Source organism: Heptranchias perlo, chromosome 10 (genome assembly GCF_035084215.1).
Source record: "Heptranchias perlo isolate sHepPer1 chromosome 10, sHepPer1.hap1, whole genome shotgun sequence".
In the NCBI taxonomy this organism is placed as follows: Eukaryota; Metazoa; Chordata; class Chondrichthyes; order Hexanchiformes; family Hexanchidae; genus Heptranchias; species Heptranchias perlo.
The window spans coordinates 80850044-80863539 of NC_090334.1; the positions used below are offsets into that span (position 1 = coordinate 80850044).

The following is a 13496-nucleotide window of genomic DNA, read 5'->3' on the forward strand; positions in this document are numbered from 1 at the left end:
CCACATCACCCAAACATCTTGCAGGACACTCACCGACACACATCCCGCTTTCTTGCAGGAGAAGGTGGCGCATCGCAGGAGGCAGCAAGTGGCAGTGGCTTCATGGAACATGAACCTGCTGTCCTCTCTCAGGATGACAGCATTTCTGTCCCACCCCCGCCTCTCCACCAGTGCCCTTGCTGTTGCCTGTCAGCTAGTCAGCCCACTCCCTGTAGAGTATTGAAACTTTATTATAGGAACAGGAGTAGGCCATTTAACCCCTCAAGCCTGTTTCGCCATTGACTTCCCACTTCACTCATGGTTGATCTGTGACCTAACCCCATATACCCGCCTTAGCCCCATATCCCTTAATACCTTTGATTAACAAAAATCCATCAATCTCAGATTTAATATTAACAATTGAGCTAGCATCAACTGCCGTTTGTGGAAGAGAATTCCAAACTTCTACCACCCTTTGTGTGTAGAAATGTTTCCTAACTTCACACCTGAAAGTCCTGCTCTAATTTTTAGTCTCTGTCCCCCAGTCCTAATATTCAAGTATAGGAGACCTCCAAAAACAGGTACAAATGCATCAGCAGCCAGAAGCGCTAATCCAGCCACTAACCTGTAACTCCTGCACGATCCCTTTAAATAGCGCTGGTGGGGGGATCGTCCAGGCTGTTTAAGACCTGTTCAGCTGTGCGAAGTTGAGACTGTGCGTTGGCTGGAGTTCCAAATTCACATCTGCCCCTTTAAATCAGTTTTGCACACTGATCGACAGCATAATCTCCCTACCTTATATGGTGCTGGCGTTCGTTAAACGTGCGTGCACAAATGCCTTTACCATTATGGCGTCCTGCGCACATCACGCTGGTCGTGGGCACCACTTTGTGTCCTTGGGTGTCCGTGTAGTGCCTACACAATGGGCGCTAGGGGGCCCAATTTACCCCCCATTAACTCGACAAAAGTACTTTGTAGTTGTTATCTAAGCAAATACACCAGCCGCTTTGCATGTAGATGATTGACTGGTCAATTTGTTTTTGGTGGTGGATGGTTGACCAGGACATTGGGAGAACTCCCAGATTTTCTTTGAATAGTGTCACAGGATCTTTAACATCTGCCTGAACTGACAAACAGAGCTTCAATGTAAGGTGCCATCCCGAGGACAAAACCTCCGACAATGCAGCACTCTGTACCCTGTGTCGGCCCAGATATTTTTTCAATTCTTGGGATGTGGGCATCGCTGGCAAGGCCGTCATTTATTGCCCAGTTTGCCCTTATACAACTGAGTGGCTTCAGAGGGCAGTTAGGAGTCAACCACGTTGGTGTGGGACTGGAGTTGGGTATTGTCCCAGACCAGGTGAGGATGGCAGGTGTCACTCCATTGGTGAACTAGTTGCGTATTTATGACAATCCCACAGCTTCATGACCACTTTTTACTGATAACCAGCTTTTTATTCCCATTTTTTTTTTAACTGAATTCAAGTTCTCAAATTGCCATGGTGGGATTTGACTCAAATTCTCTGGATTACTAGCCCGGTAACATAACCACCACATTCCCCTGCCCATGTGATCATGATCTTAACTCCTAGAGTCGAGCTTGAACCTACAGCCTTCATGATTCTAAGGTACAACCAACTGAGCTAAGCTGACACTCAGCACTTTATATATCGTAATGATTCAACCAGGAAAGTGAATTTTATATCGAATTTACAGCACAGAGACAGGCCATTCAGCCGGTGTTCATGCTCCACCCGAGCCTCCTCCCACTCTGTTTATTTCATCTCACCCTATCAGCATATCTTTCTATTCCTTTCTCCCTCATGTGTTTATCCAGCTTCCCTTTAAATGCATCAAATTTTACGATTTTACAAATGACTGTTTCCCCCACTTCGCTCCAAGTAAATAAAGTCTACACTGAGGTTGTTGTAAATGTTAGAAATCCAGGTTCTGGTGTTAATTATCAACAGGCTGTTTAATGTATTTACTCACAACTATCTTACAGCAGTGAAACCACCCCCTCGACCACCAACTCCCAGTCCGTACAGGATTCAGCTCGCGTGGAGCAGGAACATTCACAGGACGCGGATCCCAATCATCAAGAGGAGGTGTGTTTAGTTGAAAGCTCATCCCCAATCTCCTCAGTCAGCTCACCTGGTTTGGCCAGTAGCAGATTAGGAAATAGGAGCAGAAGCTATCGGCCTTACTCTGGGAAACAAGGTAATGTCTCCTCCAGGCTGGCCTTCTCTCTTTGTTCAGGAACTCTCTTTGTGCAGGAGTACACTTTTTTAAGTGGGGTATCGAGAGATGTAATTTTAATTCATTAACGTTAATTAATAAGAGCATTATAACTTTGCTGGATCCTGCCCTCACTTGATGTCCACTCATACGCACTTTCCAGCAGCAATCACACAAAGACTGTGCTGGTGTTATTCTCCACATGAGCCGCCTAGTTTAATTCCTACCCTCTTGCTTGCTCCCACCACCTTTTAATATTTCTCTTGTTCAAGCAATTAATTCCCCTTTAAAAGTATTTATGTACTCTGTTTCAACAATGGTTTTTGGCAGGGAAATGGTTTGTAGCAGCACTGTGGGAGAACCTTCACCACACAGACTGCAGAGGTTCAAGAAGGCGGCTCACCACCACCTTCTCAAGGGCAATTAGGGATGGGCATTAAATGCCGGCCTCGCCAGTGACGCCCACATCCCATGAACGAATAAAAAAAATTCTGACCGCCCTCCGTGTGAAGAACTTTTCTCTAACTGTTTCCAACCCTTCCTCAATCCAGGCAATAGCTGTTTATCCAAACTCTTTGTTTCTTGCCTGTCAGCCATCTTTCTATCCATACTGCTACAGGGTGGTTTTAGACCCTGCCCGTTGGGTGGGAAAGACGCCTGCTGGAAATCGACGGGGTCCTTCCTCAAAAGTGCAGATCGGGCTCTGATTGAGGCCCGACTGCTATTTTAACCAATGGCCAGAGAGGGGAAGCTGTTCGGATTTGAGGCCAAAGAGGTAAATTCTTAAACTCTGCCCCATCCCCATTTCTGAAATCCCCTCCCCGCGACTGATCCGAGTGCCGGGGGTTGTTCCTTCGGTCCCCGCTGGCAACCTCCCGACATTCCGCTCCTGCCCGCCGGCTAGCTGCCACTTCCTGACAGTTTCTGGTGGGCAACTGACTGGGGACATGCCGATGAGGCCTCACGCTGCTGAGGTCAGGAGAGTTTGCTGCCCTCCTTGGCTCCCGTCTGCCCAATTCCCACCTGGAGTTAAAGTCAGGGCTAATATCTCCTCTTATATCATATGCCAAAACGTTTCTAACAAGCCCTCTGTGAAGCATCTTATCGAATGGCTTCTGAAAATCCTTACCCACTACACCTACTGTATTCCCTTCCAAAACTGCTAAATTTGTTAAATGTGATTTGAATGACTCTGTGCTGGATTTGTCCTTCATTAACCCATGGATTTCTAATCTCTCACTAATTTTATTTGTATTATGAATTTTAAGAGTTTGCACACAATTGATGTTAGACTAGCTGGCCTATATTTACTCCGTTTATCTCTCCCTTGTAGAACAAAGGTGTTACATTGGCTAGCTTCCAGTCCCACGGCACAATTTGCATATTTAAGGGGGTTGGGGAGTTTATTGCCAAAGCCTCTGCTATCTCCTCTCTGACTTCCCTCAACATCCCAGGGTGTGTGCCATCAGAACCTGGTAACTTATCCACCTTGACTTCTGCTAATGTTTTATTACAATCAATTCCATCTCCACCTTTGTTCCATATTATCCTTCATTCTCACTTAATCTATGTCCCAACTCCTGAAACTCTTTTTGCAGGTCCTGACACTTCTGGCTGGTCCCCCTCTTCTCCAAGAGATTCTGCACTTACTCTGTTACGTTCCTTACCCTGGCACCTGGGAGGCAACATTCGAGATTCATGTTTATGAAGTGTATGTCTATCCCGCTATCAAATCTCCCACTACCATTGCGTCCTGCACTCAACTCACAACTCACTCCCTCCACCACCGGCGCACTGTGGCTGCAGTGTGTACCACCCACAGGACCCACTGCAGCAACTCGCCAAGGCTTCTTCGACAGCACCTCCCAAACCCGCGACCTCTACCACCTAGAAGGACAAGAGCAGCAGGCACATGGGAACAACACCACCTGCACGTTCCCCTCCAAGTCACACACCATCCCGACTTGGAAATATATCGGCCGTTCCTTCATCGTCGCTGGGTCAAAATCCTGGAACTCCCTTCCTAACAGCACTGTGGGAGAACCTTCACCACATGGACTGCAGCGGTTCAAGAAGGCGGCTCACCACCACCTTCTCAAGGGCAGTTAGGGATGGGCAATAAATGCCGGCCTCGCCAGTGATGCCCACATCCCATGAACGAATAAAAAAATAACCCCAAACCCCTTGTGTAACCACTTTTTTCATGGTGCTGTGGCCTTGCTCGTGGCTGCCCTTCCATGAGGAGTTATTAAGACACTAATCAGGAGATGGCACCCTGACTTATTTTTCCTCTACCTAGACCAAATGCTGCTCTGGCTGAGAATCAGCCAGGCATTGAACCCGGAACCTTCCTTGACTTGTATCCTGAGGCGTTTGGTTGGTCTGCCAATCACACCTTTGTTGTGGGTATGAATTTTTTTTTTTGGCATGTGAACTTTTGAGCTCACCAAGGTGAGGGAGGTTGGTGCTGGGGAATGGAACCCTCGTTATTTCAAACAGCAAGGCCCTGATCTTCCACGGGCAGTGATCCCAGTGGTTACACCGGGGTCACGTCCGCTGGTGCGCTCCAGCGCTGACCCTGTCGGAGTTCGCGGGGTCAGCGGGAGGTCGCCATGTTTGCGTGGTGCGGGTGGCTGTAAGTGCCAATTCGGTACATCCTTGACACCTACCTACCCCGTGCCGGTGGGACTTCGGTTAAGAAGGTGGTTTGACCAGTCCCCTGCTCCCTGCTCCTCACTCCCAACCCTGGCATTGGTCCAATCAGCTCCCAAGCAAGGGCCCCAATCCAGTATCCATTTTTTTAAAGAAAAATGTTGTCTTCTTCAGGAGTCTCCATTTTTGGACCCCACTGGTGGGGCTCATCTTATGGAGGCTCTGTCTCAGTAGCCCCCCCCCCCACCCAACCCCGCCATTACCACTGTCACTTGCCTTGTAAGCGGCAGATGGAAGTTCCGCCCCTTACAAGACAAACAGAAAACTCCCAGAAATGGTGGAGACCTAACATAATCGGGTGTCCGCTGTTTCCTCGGAGGTTCAGCAGGTGACCGGCAACCCGGCTCTCCCCCAACCAGGAAATTTCAGGGTTGGCACGATGGGCCGAATGGCCTCCTCCTGTGCTGTACCTACTATGATAGTGCTTGATGCTGACACTATCAGGTCAGGAATAGCATGGTGAGATGCAGGGCAAAGCTCCCTCTCCAGTGCCCTATCTGTGTGTTTCAGTTTAGAGTCGAGCACCTCTACTGCATGTTAGGATGTGAGGTGAGGACAGGTTTGGATTCAGTAGTGATAACCCCCACGTATGAAGAGCCTGCTGTCTTTCACTGCCTAGGTTCACACATCATTGAGTGGCTCTGATTTTACTTCAGTTTTTGTGACACTTTTTTTTTCTCCTTTCTCAGTTTTCAGTGAGGAGCAAGCGGACATCTTAGATAGTGCAAACAGGAGGATGAGGAACACATGGGAAGGAGTGAAGAACCAGCCTGGATCAGATCAAAGGACTGCATTTACACATATGTGGCAGAGCACAGACTCACACAACAGTCAGTCTGCAAGTAAGCAGCTATCAGGAGATGTCTCCCGCACCTTGTCAGCGATGTCAAAATATGAACCAGAATTAAGCACCAGCAAAACGTCACTCACTAAAAACAGGTGAGGGAAACATCTGGTCAGTTGCTCTGGTTCTTCTACCAATCTAGTCACTATGATACCTGTGTATCCATTCCCAGTTGCCTTCCTAGGCCTTGTGTGTTCTGCTAGCCACCCATCTAGCACATTCGATCTGCATGTACCCCTTCCTATTGGAAAAATCACCATTAGGCAGTCCCCTAGTCCAATGTTGTCCAGTACGTTAGCCACTAACCACATACGGTTAATTTGGAATCTGGATGTGGCTAATTGCAATTCTGATTAGCAAATAAAAAATGAGTAACAAACATCGTCACTGAGCGTGTGATCTCATTTCACACGTGTACTTTAACCTTTTTGTGCATTTGTTGGTAAAATGGTGAGATGAAGTGTAAAGTATGGGTGTTTCTTATCATTATGAATGCTTTACTTCATTGGCTATTAAATGCTGGCAGATGTTTGTTAAGTAGATTTACACATGTGAAGTTTATTTACCTAAATTGTCTGTAAAGTTAGTGCATGTGACTAAAGTAATGTTGCCATAGCCGCATCTGTGGCCAGTCAGCAATTTCTATTGGACAGCACTGTCGTAGTCACTATATATGGCTGAGTTTGCATCCCTAGCTGCTCTGAGAGTGTATACACACCCCTAGCTGCTCTGATAGTGTATATACACACCCCTAGCTGCTCTGATAGTGTATACACACCCCTAGCTGCTCTGATAGTGTATATACACACCCCTAGCTGCTCTGATAGTGTGTACACACCCCTAGCTGCTCTGATAGTGTATATACACACCCCTAGCTGCTCTGATAGTGTATATACACACCCCTAGCTGCTCTGATAGTGTGTACACACCCCTAGCTGCTCTGATAGTGTATACACACGCCAGCTGCTCTGATAGTGTATACACACCCCCAGCTGCTCTGATAGTGTATACACACCCCCAGCTGCTCTGATAGTGTATACACACGCCAGCTGCTCTGATAGTGTGTACACACCCCTAGCTGCTCTGATAGTGTGTACACACCCCTAGCTGCTCTGATAGTGTATACACACCCCCAGCTGCTCTGATAGTGTATACACACCCCCAGCTGCTCTGATAGTGTTTACACACGCCAGCTGCTCTGATAGTGTATACACACGCCAGCTGCTCTGATAGTGTATACACACGCCAGCTGCTCTGATAGTGTTTACACACGCCAGCTGCTCTGATAGTGTATATACACACCCCTAGCTGCTCTGATAGTGTATATACACACCCCTAGCTGCTCTGATAGTGTATATACACACCCCTAGCTGCTCTGATAGTGTGTACACACCCCTAGCTGCTCTGATAGTGTATACACACGCCAGCTGCTCTGATAGTGTATACACACCCCCAGCTGCTCTGATAGTGTATACACACCCCCAGCTGCTCTGATAGTGTATACACACCCCCAGCTGCTCTGATAGTGTATACACACCCCCAGCTGCTCTGATAGTGTATACACACCCCCAGCTGCTCTGATAGTGTATACACACGCCAGCTGCTCTGATAGTGTATACACATCCCTAGCTGCTCTGATAGTGTGTACACACCCCTAGCTGCTCTGATAGTGTATACACACCCCCAGCTGCTCTGATAGTGTATACACACCCCCAGCTGCTCTGATAGTGTATACACACGCCAGCTGCTCTGATAGTGTATACACACGCCAGCTGCTCTGATAGTGTATACACATCCCTAGCTGCCCAACCCTGCATGTACCCTGATAACTGTATGCCAACCCCACTAGCTCCGTTCCTCACCAGGTACACATCTCTATCCACCCTCTGACCCTATGTACATATCCCTCTATACATACGTATAGTGGGATATAATTACTGTAATATAATAGTGGGGGCTCCAAAGTACAGTATTATGGCTCAAGAGTGGATATTGAAGATATTGATTGGAAGATCCAAGGGTCTATGTCCTGATTGCTGATTGGCATTGGTACCAGGGGGATCTGGTAAACACTAACTTAAGCTTGGAGAAAGTTCTTTGGAAGTGAACTGAAAAGAGGTGAAAAATATATTCTCTCTTCTTCAGTGATAGCCAAGTCTGAATGCAGGTTAACCCTGTGATGAATAAGATGTCTAAACATTTCCCCTACATGGTTCAGATCTCCGAGTGAAACATTAGGGCTTTCCTTTATCTCATGTGTGGCAATCCAGGACTAAACTGTGTGATGGGTTTGTGGCAAAAAGGGGAAATAATTGCAAGGAGAAATGATTGCAGCCTACATTGACCTGCTGCTCAGCACCCTGGAGTGGTGTTAACCTTATGGAAGAGATGTTGCTTTTACCTGGATTAGGCAGTAGGTACTCACTAAGACAGGTGTGCAGCACTGGATTCAGATGTCTGGAGCACAAATGTGTTTATCACGTTGCAAGCTGTCCTGTGTAAGTCTTTCCACCACACTGAAGGCAGATGTCTATTATAAAGCTGATAAGGAAATTCTGAGGATTAGGATAAGAGCTGCTCGCGGGCAGAATATTCGCCTGTATGATTTGTCATCCACTAAATATATTAATGTTACACTTCCTCATATGATGCTCAAAAGGACCTGCTTCCGATGCCTCTTTTGTGCCATTGTTGAGAAAGTACCAAACAGCCAACCAAATGAATATAGACACAAAATAAACACCTATCTGATGTATGAGATGTATGACAGTCCCTGCTGCTGTATAAGTACTCAGTCCACAACACTAGCCACTCTGCTACAGGTGCTCTGTACATTAATAATCACTAACTGCCACGGATGGTAGTTTAGGACCTTGTATGGAATGCAGTGTTACACTGAGCATAGAAATATCCTTCTGCAATCTGTCCACGGTCCCGCACTGTCATAACTTGGTAGTTTGGGTCCTGGGCACCCGAGTGCACACCCATTATATCCTTGGTTCAGTGCTATCATGAATGGGCTGCAGTCAGGCGAATAGCTGCTGCTGAAGTTTTGCACCTCCACCTGGTGGGACCACTGCTCAGTGGGTATGGAGAGGGTGATGATCATTCTTCTACACATTTGATAGTGGGTTGGGCTGCTCTCCATGTCACTCGTGAGAAGCTACTTGCTGTCTCCCAAGCAAGGGCTTAGACCTGCCCTTGTTAGTTGTCTAATGACTAACTGGTTACTATCCTCCTTGGAGTAAGGTAAGCCGGGTCTCCTTGAGGTTGAGGTGGTTCCAAGGTACACCTATAGGAACATAGAACATAGGAACAAGAGTAGGCCATTCAGCCCCTCGTGCCTGCTCCGCCATTTGATAAGATCATGGCTGATCTGTGATCTAACTCCATATACCTGCCTTTGGCCCATATCCCTTAATACCTTTGGTTGCCAAAAAGCTATCTATCTCACATTTAAATTTAGCAATTGAGCTAGTATCAATTGCCGTTTGCAGAAGAGAGTTTCAAACTTCTACAACCCTTTGTGTGTAGAAATGTTTTCTAATCTCGCTCCTGAAAGGTCTGGCTCTAATTTTTAGACTGTGCCCCCTACTCCTAGAATCCCCAACCAGCGGAAATAGTTTCTCTCTATCCACCCTATCTGTTCCCCTTAATATCTTATCATCTTCGATCAGGTCACCCCTTAACCTTCTAAACTCTAGTGAATACAACCCCAATTTGTGTAATCTCTCCTCGTAACTTAACCCTTGAAGTCCGGGTATCATTCTAGTAAACCTACGCTGCACTCCCTCCAAGGCCAATATGTCCTTCCGAAGGCGCAGTGCCCAGAACTGCTCACAGTACACCAGGTGTGGTCTAACCAGGGTTTTGTATAGCTGCAGCATATCTTCTGCCCCCTTGTACTCCAGTCCTCTAGATATAAAGGCCAACATTCCATTTGCCTTCTTGATTATTTTCTACACCTGTTCATGACACTTCAATGATCTATGTACCTGAACCCCTAAGTCCCTTTGGACATCCGCTGTTTTTAACTTTTTACCATTTAGAAAGTACCCTGTTCTATCCTTTTTTGATCCAAAGTGGATGACCTCACATTTGTCTACATTGAATTCCATTTGTCACAGTTTTGCCCATTCACCTAATCTATCAATATCGCTTTGTCGTTTTATGTTTTCATCTACACTGCTTACAATGCCACCAATCTTTGTGTCATCGGCAAACTTAGATATGAGACTTTCGATGCCTTCATCTAAGTCGTTAATAAATATTGTGAATAATTGAGGTCCCAAGACAGATCCCTGCGGGACTCCACTAGTCACATCCTGCCAATGTGAGTACCTTCCCATTATCCCTACTCTCTGTCGCCTTTCGCTCAGCCAACTTCCGAACCAAGTCCATACTTTTCCCTCGATTCCATGGGCTTCCATCTTAGCTAACAGTCTCTTATGTGGGACCTTATCAAATGCCTTCTGGAAGTCCATATAAATAACATCCATTGACATTCCCCTGTCCACTACTTTAGTCACCTCTTTAAAAAATTCAATCAAGTTTGTCAGGCACGACCTACCTTTCACAAATCCATGCTGGCTCTCTCTGATTAACTGAAAATTCTGGAGGTGTTCAGTCACCCTATCCTTAATTATAGACTCCAGCAATTTCCCCACAACAGATATTAGGCTAACTGGTCTATAATTCCCCGGTTTCCCTCTCTCTCCTTTCTTAAAAAGCGGAGTGACATGTGCAATTTTCCAATCTAGAGGGACAGTTCCTGAATCTAGAGAACTTTGAAAGATTATAGTTAGGGCATCCGCAATGTGCTCACCTACTTCCTTTAAAACCCTGGGATGGAAACCATCTGGTCCTGGGGATTTGGACTCTTTAGTGCTATTATTTTCTTCATTACTGTTGCTTTACTTATGTTAATTTTATCGAGTCCCTGTCCCCGATTCAATATTAGTTTTCTTGGGATTTCCGGCTTGCTATCCTCTTTTTCTACTGTAAATACTGACGCAAAGTAATCGTTCAACATGTCCGCCATTTCCCCATTGTCACCTGATGATGAAAGATTGGAACTGAGTCAATCCTCTGTGGTAGACTTGGTAAACTAATACCTGAACCAGGCACGTCTGTGGTAGGGATGTTAGGGGCATTGTTGCTAACTGACAAACCAAGCTGGCTCACTGAGGGGACTTGGAGGGATAGACCGGTCACCAGAGGCTGGGGTTCTTCCTAATTGGCTCCAGATAACCATGCAAGCTCATGACCCAACAGGTCTGCTGGTTGTAGCTGGACAAGCAGCCAGAAAGCTCATCAGTGTTCTCTGTTGGTAAATGATTTGGTATTAGCTGGTTGAACTTCTGCAGTACCGAGGTGTACTTTGCCAATGTGCTATGGGGAGAGTGCGTGCACTCATAAAGAGCATTCGAGAATTCTACTCGTGTAGTTTTCTCGGTAGTTTGGAGATGGGTGATGGCTTTCCAGGCCAGTCAGACACCCGGCCAACCAAAATTAAATAGACACACATGCCGGCACTTAAACTCACACAAATATAATCTCCCTACATTCAAAGTATAAACTGCATGAAGATACACAAACTGTACATAACACAGAGGATGCATTCCATCACATCACTGTGCCACAAGGCTTAACCTAACTGTGGATTTTATTGTAGTTCTTAACCAGTATGTAAGTTCCTTTGCTGCTACTTGTAATGCAGTGGATGCTGTAAAGATTTATTGTGCTAAATGCAATATTGAATCCACAGAACACGATCTGCTGCCTCCAAACCAGTACTGTACAATCCTTTGGACTTCTCGCCTATCGCATGTGGGCATGAAGAGGAAGTGGTAAGAAAGGGGCGTTCGGTACTGTTACAGCAACAACACTGGGTCACATCCCCGGTGGATAAACAGCAAGGACTCTCCAGTTACTCTCTGCACAATGGGAATGACGCGCGCCAACAGAGGCAAAGCCTGAAAATGAGTCCTGAGGAAAGCCAGCACAAATTCCACGTGAAATCAGAGAGCTCCTCGTTGGGCCTGAAGAGGGGGCTGAGAGTCAGAGGAGGTAGAGCTCCATCCCATCAAAATACCAGGATTCAGCATAACAGTGTTGAGCAGGGTCATGGTGAGGCCAACACTCTGCCGAGTACCCACACTGGGGAAGTGGCAGAAATTCCAATATCCGACTTATTGGAATCTCTGGAAAAGCAGCTTGGCACATTCTCCCTGGCAAACAGAAACCACTTCAGCTGTCACGACGGACAGGGTCAGGACCTGAGAAATTTTACCTCAAGTACCTCCGTACCAACCGCTATCTCTGGCAAACCAGACTGCAGTTCACTCGCCTGGGGAGAGGGGATTTGTGCCTTAGGCTCGAGTAAGGTTAACCACACCAATAAATAGACTAGTTTAAATAATTAATTGCTCATTTAGCATCAGATTTCTCCACATACATAAATCTCACTTCAGGTTGTTTAGTTCAGCAAAGGGCAGGCATATAACAGAACAGTTTACGTACACAACAGCAATATAGCCAAAAAATATATATGATGTGGAGATGCCGGTGATGGACTGGGGTTGACAAATGTAAAGAATCTTACAACACCAGGTTATAGTCCAACAGTTTTATTTGAAAATCACAAGCTTTCGGAGATTATCTCCTTCGTCAGGTGAGTGAGTGGGATTCCTTGAACTTTATAGTCAGAGAACAATACCTGGTGATTACAGATAATCTTTCCAACTGCCCGTTGTCAAGGCAATCAAAGTGTTCAGACAGAGAGGTGTTACCTACAGGACCACTGAATATACAAACGGCCAGAACAAAAGACAGAGAGAGAGAGGGAGAAACATCCGAAAGGAAGAGAAAGACAGAGAATGACCCGTTGTATTAAAAACAGATAACTTTTTTTCGCTGGTGGGGTTACGTGTAGCGTGACATGAACCCAAGATCCCGGTTGAGGCCGTCCTCATGGGTGCTCACCCACAATCAGTCTATTGTCTGCCAAGCTGGCAGCTACAGATCATCGGCAGCTGTGGTACATCTCCCGCTAAGGTTTCATCTGCCCGATCATCGGCTCCTAAGGGTTCATCTGTTGCTGAGGGTTCATCGGCTTTTAAAGGCTCATCTCCCCGGGGGGTTTGGTTTATATCCCCTTCTAATTCACAGCTAAGTCCTCTCATCTTGCAATGCCGTCTCATTATTAAATTTGTCCCATCTTCTCCAATAAACTGCCGTTTATTTTCCATTTCCGTAGCACCTGCTCATTCTAAGTGCAGCCCCGTTGTGCCTAGAACCATCTGTTCCCTTTCAAGAGGGAATGGCCAAATTAAGAAGGGGCTCATTCAGCAATGTTGCAACGGTAGGGACAGTATTCTGGAAGAAGTGCCCTCATCAAGATACAAACCTATCTTGTGATCTTGAGTGACATGTCCATATTTACACACTTATACCTAGTGTAAGCAATCACATGCAGTACTCATTAGTGGAAAAGTAAGCACTTATTGTGTGTTCCACAGAATAGTTCATAGAGCAAGCTAACTCCCTATTAATTGAATGTCCAGTGAGGTTGGAGAGTCCCACTCCCTGTTCGATTCGGGTTGTTAGCTCTTAACTGACTGCTTAGATGGACACGCAACAAAAAAAAATTTGGAAAGAGGAAACTGGGACTGTATTTATCTGCAACCGAGCACTGTACCCAAGCACAATACACACACCAGGC

The 13496-nt window shown here is 46.2% G+C and overlaps 1 protein-coding gene across 1 annotated transcript in view; it reads left to right on the plus strand.

Annotated features, from left to right (window-relative positions):
- LOC137326797 (uncharacterized) overlaps positions 1-12180 on the plus strand; it is a 118387-nt gene extending 106207 nt beyond the window's left edge. The window contains exons 20-22 of the mRNA XM_067992191.1: positions 1985-2199; positions 5619-5868; positions 11541-12180. Of these exons, the coding sequence (XP_067848292.1) occupies positions 1985-2199; positions 5619-5868; positions 11541-12180 (1105 nt within the window). The remainder of the gene's footprint in view (positions 1-1984; positions 2200-5618; positions 5869-11540) is intronic.
- The last annotated feature ends 1316 nt before the right edge of the window (positions 12181-13496 follow it).